The sequence below is a fragment of the Pseudopodoces humilis genome, chromosome 4 (genome assembly GCF_049639895.1).
Source record: "Pseudopodoces humilis isolate 2021_Gansu_Grassland_sample_001 chromosome 4, ASM4963989v1, whole genome shotgun sequence".
Taxonomy (NCBI): domain Eukaryota; kingdom Metazoa; phylum Chordata; class Aves; order Passeriformes; family Paridae; genus Pseudopodoces; species Pseudopodoces humilis.
Genome location: NC_142203.1, coordinates 40,404,510 through 40,412,377, shown reverse-complemented (window position 1 = coordinate 40,412,377; position 7,868 = coordinate 40,404,510). Strand labels below are relative to the sequence as shown.

General features: G+C 39.2%; 1 protein-coding gene across 1 annotated transcript; it reads right to left on the bottom strand.

Moving 5' to 3' along the window:
- Positions 1 to 276: 276 nt before the first annotated feature.
- QNG1 (Q-nucleotide N-glycosylase 1) lies at positions 277 to 7,539 on the bottom strand. Its single transcript, XM_005522634.3, has 4 exons — positions 7,119 to 7,539; positions 5,865 to 6,124; positions 2,197 to 2,392; positions 277 to 973 (listed from the first exon to the last, which is right to left on the bottom strand). Exons 1-4 carry the CDS (start codon positions 7,453 to 7,455, stop codon positions 741 to 743), a joined length of 1,026 nt encoding a protein of 341 aa, XP_005522691.1. The 5' UTR covers positions 7,456 to 7,539; the 3' UTR covers positions 277 to 740.
- Positions 7,540 to 7,868: the final 329 nt, after the last annotated feature.

Sequence of the window (7,868 nt, the reverse complement as noted above, 5' to 3'; positions counted from 1 at the left end):
CCCAGGAAGGTGGTGGAGTCACAGTCTCTGGAGGTGTTTAAGGAAACACTGGATATGGCACTCACGGCCATGGTCTGGGTGACAAAGTGATGTTGGGTCATAGGTAGCACTCAGTGCCGTGGTGTAGTAGACAGAGTCGTGTTTGGTCACAGGTTGGACTCGATGATCTCAAGATCAAGCAATTCCATGATTCTTCCCTTTCTACCTCCCTCCCTGTGTGGACTGAGATCCCTTCCATCTCACCCGTAAGAGTAAAAACACAGATACACCCCCAAGGCGCATTGTCACCACAGTGTTTATTGGACAAATGGACGGGTTATACTTCCATCTCTGAGCAGTAAAGCATCTGCCAAGCACCTGCCACCTTCATGCAGGTGGTACAGGCAGAAACAGGGAGAGGCCAAAGAGCAAGATATACCACAGGATCTGCACGTACATCTGGCTGTGCGCACAGACAGCCACATACACCAATACAAAGGTCAAAGAGCAGGAGTAACAAACCCTGCCTTAACAAAGGTTGCCTGCAAGGTTTACATTATTAATTCCAGTCTGTGGAAGCAAAAAATTAAACTAAAAGGTAATAAATCAATGTGGGAAAAAAAAGGCACATTGTTAATCAATCACAAGAAAACAAGCACTTGATTTAACAGTTCCAGATTAGCACATGACAAATCACCATATGAAAAGCAAATCTGCAGTTCAAAAGATAAGGCAACAATAAAAGAGCTATCAGACTGGACTTAGTAATATATACACCGTACTCGGTGGAATGGGATATCTTTCATGTCTTCCCTGTGATCCCGGGCATAGTCCCAAAGATAATAATCGAGTAAAACCGCATTGATCTTTTCATGCATGTCCTGACCCTTCTTCTGATAGAGCTCCTGCAGGTGCTTACAAATCAATGCACAACACCAAATAGAACAGCCACGGATCTCTATCTCTTCTTTGTCTCCAGACTGGAAAAGTGTTCCTGCGGAAACAAGGGACAGCAATCCATTTACATGCAATAGACAGAAGGCCAAAGACTGCCTAAATTTTCTAATTCTTCTTCCCCTTCACATTTACTCTGTTCTAGGATTCCAGGTCTCATGGCTTACCCTGTAACTGTTAACAATGTTGCTATACATTTTCTAATGATTATTTTAATTTTACCATATCGCACTTAGAAGCTTCCCTCCCATTCTATTCGAACAACATCCTGTATTCTAAGGAACTGCTTTAGCAGCAGGGTGTACTGCAAATCATATGATCATTTTTTTGCTTGTAGACAAAAAAAAGTTAAGTCTTTTATTATAGTATACTTTTTAGTGCATAATTATTATACTTCATAGTAAATATTCTGCCAGGATGACTGAAGTCTAAGATTTTAAAAATAAACGGCCTCCCAAAAGAACTGAATGTAAAGAGAAACAGTGGAATTATTTAAATGGGAATGTTCTCATTAGGATTCATGGAAGGATAAAATGTCTAAGATAAAATGTCTATTTAATATATAGATATGCATTAAAACATAAATATACGTATGACCATTCTTATAAAATTCATGTGCAACTGCATTAATCTGTCTTCCTGAGTATTTCTGAAATTGCGTAATAGCAGTTCTACATCTAAATACAGTCATTTTACAGTGCAAACGAGATTTATTCACTAAAATTCATGGTTAGTAAGTATTGGAAAGATGAAACCATGCTTAAAAAGTGAGATCCTAGTCATATGCAATTAACTTCATATAAAGCAGTATTTTTTTAATGGATGCTTATAATATGACTTTGCTTATTAACTAGCAGTTCAGTACAAATAAAGAGGAATTCCCATGCTTTTACATCATATTTGAATTAATGACAAAATCAGTTTCTTTTATGTAAACCTCAAAAATCCTAACTATTCTCATACTGAAAAGTGGTTTTGCAACAGCAGCTTTTCAGAAACTCAAATTATCTTTGAGTCTCTTTAATCCCTACCTTATCCATGTTTAATCCACAAAAGAGTTAGGTCTTTATAAAAAAGTAACCTTAAGATCTCACTCAAGATCACAGATAAAGTTCCTTCCTGTTCACTATGTAAGAAATCCTTGCTCCCTGAAGGAAAAAAACTGACACATAACCGTTAAATGGACAACATACTACATTTCAGAAATAGCCTTAGTCTACAATATCAGGTAGTAAGATTACTTATAGCAAGGACAGAACAAACCTTCACGTAGTTTCTTCATTAATTCTTCAGAATACTTCATTGCTTTTAAGTGAACAAGAACTTGTGGAATTCTGTAGTCAGCAAATATTGTCAGACTGGAAATATCATCAAAAGAGCCATCTCCTTTGCCTTCTAAAACACTCCATGTGTCAGCCACAAGTATTTGTGCCCGTTTGTAGAAAGACACCTTCTTTTTCTGAAAAAAGGAATTTATGGATTATTTTAGTCCCTGATCCATAAATATAGCAAATAACACATTAAGCATATCATATTGTTAAGCAAACATTAGTTAATGGAGAATAAAATAATTTATTTTAATTTTTTTAAAGAAATCTAAATAAAATTTACATTTGAATAATTTTTTTTTACAATTTATTTTAGAAGTATTATTAAGAATAAAACCACAACAGTCTTAAATATCTTAAAATCTAAACAATATCAAACTACAAACATGGATTATGTGGAATGCTCATAAATAAACTGAAATGAAAGAATAACATAATGTAAGTTACTGCAGCAAATAAAAACTGTGTAGTACATGCCTGGATCTCAAAACACATTCATAGTTGTTTACTGCCACTTGGCAAACACTGTAGTTGAATGTCCAGCAACATTAATTTTCAGAAACTCTACAGTACATCCAACCTTTAATTTTACAAGAAAAGCATAACACACATGTATTGTACTAGACAATTAAAACGTTTTATTAATCCATTTATCTGTACTGTTAAAGAAATAGGATTCTGGTGAAAACTTTAATGAATGTTCCTCTTCGTTTACTTCCAAGATACTATTCCCGACAGCAAATTACATCTTTTGCTCTTGAATGATATTCTCCAAAAGCACTAAGAAGTTCAACTACATTTCAAAGAATGACTTCTGCAAACATCCTCAAAATTCCTGCATTCCCTGTACCACATTCTGTAAATTGATTTTTTATCTACCACATTGATAAAGATGCATGAACTTACTTCTAGAGAACATACGTGATTTTGTATGGTAAATAACAAAACACCAGCTTAAACATCATCACACAAGAAGTGGTAACAAGAATTAACAGACCAAATTTTATCATAGCTCCTACTGTCCCAACAGCAAGGGTGTCATTCCATAACATGAAGAATTTTCCAGCAGTAAAGAACTGATTGTCTATACCACCACACCATTTCACAAGAGCAGAGGAAGGCAAAATTAGAATACAACTTTTCATTTCATGCTGCAGTTTAATTAGGAAGGAAAATATTGTCTGGAACTCATCACTGAGAAGATTAATTTATAATTTCATTGTTTCAATTATTAACTTTTATGTTGCGCAGAACTTACTAAATTTATACAAAAATCTCAATATACAAAAGACTATGAAGCATTTCGAGTATATTTTCCCACTACTTATCAGAAAACAAGGAAGGCACTAGGTGGATGATACTACATGTCAAAGAGAAAGAACTTAAGAGCTTTTTTACTCTGCAAGTGACTGCACTTGGCACAGATTGTCTAGAGAGGTTGTGGAGTCTCCCTCATGGAACATACTCAAGAGCTGTCTGGATGCAATCGTGTGCCATGTGCTCAGGATTGACCCTGCTTGAGCAAGGAGGTTGGACACACTTACGGTATAGTCCCTTAAACCCTTACCCAGTCTCTGATTCTGTCTGTGAAAGACTGTAAAAATAGCACAATTTATCAAAAAACTGAGCTTTTTTCAACATGGCAATACAACTACTCTTCTCTTTTTTTTCTGTGACACCTGTCTTTTCAGAAAATAGTACCAAATACAGGAAACATTTGCATCTTCTCTGCAGTATAATGTGGTAATATTAAGGAATATGTCTAATTATGACCTACTGACATTAAAAGAAAGGAGGAGTATTGTGTTGGCAAAGACCAAAATGTAATAGCACAGCCATTAAAAAAAAAAGCATAGAATAGGATCAAGAGAATTTTACAACCTCAGTCTCAGGTGATAGATGGTAAGTAAAAGAAGAATACATGCAACGTATGGGACGATCAAAAAGAACTCCACTAAGTCTCTGTCAGAACACAAAAACTGTGATACATGAGTAAAGTACAGACTATAACTTAAACTGCTGTTGGAAATCAAAAGCAGCACATCTAAATATGAATTATCCACCAAGGACAAAAAAAAAAGTTGATATTTTGGTCTTGGTTTGCATTTTCTTTTTCAGAAAAACTAACACTGGCAATTTCGGTGAATATGTGTGTAATTATTAAAAGTATTTTGTACATGTATTCAGAAAAACATACAGTCAAATAATTATGCTAATTTTAGACGTTTCCCTAGAAAGTCAGCTGTAGCAGTCTGTGATAGTATGATTCTAATGTAGGGCTTATATCTATTTCTCCTTTGGAGAGTTACTGAAAAGCACTGGTTTGCTGTTTGATATTTCACCATCTTTCCAGTTCCCTCCTAACCCTTCGGAAGTCTTACTCATGAGAGTTCAACCTGCTGCCATAAAAATAATTTGATCCATGTCACTACCTTCAAAATAGACATCTTGCTTAGTGAAAGCTGAAAAAAAGCTTCCTTATTCATGCAACAGGCTTTATTACTAAGTCAGTGCTTACAATCTGGGATCATTTTTGGAAGACCTTTTCATCCTGTAGTCTGCTGCTGCTTTTAAGGAGGCTTGCTTTATTAAGCACTCATCATCATCTCATGAAAGATACAATGTCAATGAGTACAGTCACTATAAAGATAAGAAAATATCACTTAGAAAATATCCCCTCTTTTATCGTAAAAAATTGTCAAAATATTACTTAATATGTAGACAAAACCCAAATAAATGAAACCAGTAGCTTCAAAGATTAATTCAAAAGAACCTCTGATTTTTTATGAGTATTTATTTTGCTTCACAGCAGGAGACAAAGGAAAATAAAATGACACCTCCTGCTGAAGGGCAATAAATGCAGTAGGTTCAAAGCTTCAGTGACTGGTATTCCTAGAAATTGAAAAGACTGCACAGACTAATAGTATAGCCTGTAGTGTCACTAACAGAAAGTCTTTTGGATTTAATGATGTAACAGCTGAGTACTTCTCACATGCAACTGAGCACACGAGCTACTGTGGAAGTCACAAGTGCTAAATGAAAATCATGCCTGTACAGGTGAAAAGAGGGAGACAAAAAATACCAGTTGATCACTGTTTAATTCCCATAAGTTTCTTTCAGTAAAAGCTTCAGTATACTGTCAACATTTGTGAAAGTGTGGGTTACTTCTAATCTGTAGTTATTTGAGTAATGCCTGTTGAATCAACAGTCTTTAGAGGGTGGAGTCACAGTAGCTGTGTATTAATTCTAGATTTTCACTTCCTTCATCAGCTGCAGAGAGCCTCAAGGTAAAAGAAAAAGAAGATGGTGGGAGTAAGGTTGTCAGCAATTCAAGGAAAACAAAAAAGAAAAAGGATTCCCATTTTTCAGGCAGGAATTATCTCAAATACAATGCATTTTTAAGGAGTACAAAGGAGGTGTGATCTAATTTGGAACAGAGAGTATACCAAAATAAATTACAGTAAAGTGATGAAGAGACAGCATATGAAAAAAAGGTACTCTTCTGGTGGGAAAAAGAAAGTGACTCTTGTCCTGACTAGTTGTGGACTATGATGTATCCTACTAATAGCAGGATTTTTTTTCAGAGCTTTAGAATTAGCCTACCTCAAACACAGCTTCATCTCTGTAAGAAGGAAAATTCTCCAGTACAAGATGTAGCAATTTCTGAGCACTCTTCTCACTCATTTTAACACAGGTGAGGAAAGACCCTCCAAACTTCTCTAACAGAACTATCCCACTTTCGTTCAGCACCCGATGTCTTTCTTCAATCAAAGGCAAAGGCACTTCTGTGTCAGAACGAAATACATGCCTAACTTGGTCAAGCGTCATGGTGGCAAAATAGGATGCACTGGTGATAGGTATTCCTACAGAAAAGTGAAAATAAGATATTTAGGCTACCACATAACATAACATATAGACCTAATGCAGTGGTCTGCTAAAAGAAAGCACTTCTATAGGAAGATCTTCTAAGAAGCCCATCAATTCTTAAACCCACCTTTGTTTTCAGCGATAACCTGCCTACAGAGCTGCTCACAACTAAATTTGTGAGTGCACACAATGTTTTCTTCTACAGCTAATTTCCAACATACAACCATGGAACCGTTGTTACTTTTTGTATGTAATTTTCCCCAACTGTTTAGTCTTCTTATTTTAATTCTGATGTTTACATAGCACACTGGCAAATATAGTCAATATATAACTAGTTTAGTCAGAATAGGCCTGTTTTCCCATTGATCCCAGTCATGCTGTGCATTCACAAAAAGCGTCTTACTACTAATACCCCCTTAATTTACAAGTTACTATACAAAAAAATTGGTTAAAACTTTAATTTATACCTACTAACAGCTGGGGTTTTTTTTTTTGAGAACAGAAAGGAGTGCTAAAGTACTGGGTTTAAGTATGAAACTTTAAAATACTGATTTAAAATACTGGTTTGAGAAGCATATGGTTTTCCAGACTTACTTTAGACGCTCTGGTATTGGATTAGTCCAGAGGATTCTCACCTTACGCCTCATTTTTTCATTTGCCATGGAAATATGCAACTTATCTTAAGAATACACGTGAAATAACCCAAGTAACGCACTGACTACTGGCAATCCTTAAAGTCTTTCGAATGGAGGAGATAACAGCCACGAGTTAGATTGTTTCAGTACGAGTGCATTTCGAAAGCACTTGCAGTTCCCTTCCCCAACCTCTAAGGGACGCCTCCACATACGGAACTACTAACACAGCGAGCAGCAGCTCCCAAGAGCGTGTCCCATTTCCGAGGCGCCGCCTTCATTTTATACGCGACGCTCGGCTTCCGACGTCCCTCGCCCGCAGCCCCGGCCCGGCCCCGCGTCCCCGGCGCTCACTGACCGTCGTCCAGGGCTCTGTTGACGGCGGCGCACAGCGACCAGTAGCCGCTGTAGGTTTTGTCCTTGTACTTCACAAGGTACTTGCGCTCCTCCTGCTCGGACCAGAAGGAGAAGTTGAGGGTGTCCACCAGGAACACCCAATCTACAGCCTCCTTGTCGGCGGTCCGCGGGTTCAGCTCGTGGAGGCTCTTCCACCCCGCCAGCCCGAAGTCCGCCGCCGAGGCTTTATCGAACAGGCTCTCCGCCACGCGCCGCACCCCTTCCTCGTCCACGGAGACATCTTTGCTGTGCTCGGCTATGAACTTGGCGGACTCCAGGGGGGACGGGAATACCTCCATGCTTGGCAGGAAACACGCACGCTGCCGAGGCCAGCCTCTCTGCCGCGCTTCCCGCCGGGCGCGCACGGGGAGAAGCCCAGGCTCCACCACGCCCAGCCCCGCTCCCCGCCCAGCCCAGCCCCACTCCCCGCCCAGCCCCGCTCCCCTCCCCGCTCTCATCGCCCAGCCCAGCCCAGCCCAGCCCCGCTCCCCGCCCCGTGGTGCTGTCGCTGCGCGCAGGCGCGGGGGGAGACGGGGTGCGGGAGATGCTCGGGGACGAGCACAGACCCCAGCCAGGGCGGCGCCTGGGCCGGCACATTCATATTGACTCGTCCCCTTAAATCCTGCCAGGCTGGAGCAGTGCGCAGACCCAGCTTCTTGGCAGCGAAGTTTTCCAGAAGACTGCCATCATTGAGAGAGGGACGAAAAAAAAA

Excerpts from the sequence above, each read along its gene's own strand:
- QNG1 (XM_005522634.3), bottom strand. The coding sequence starts at position 7,455 with ATGGAGGTATTCCCGTCCCCCCTGGAGTCCGCCAAGTTCATAGCCGAG. Across the intron at positions 2,393-5,864 it reads GAGATGAAGCTGTGTTTGAG|AAAAAGAAGGTGTCTTTCTA; the intron begins GTAGGCTAATTC and ends TCCTTTTTTCAG. Across the intron at positions 974-2,196 it reads AATGAAGAAACTACGTGAAG|GAACACTTTTCCAGTCTGGA; the intron begins GTTTGTTCTGTC and ends TTGTTTCCGCAG.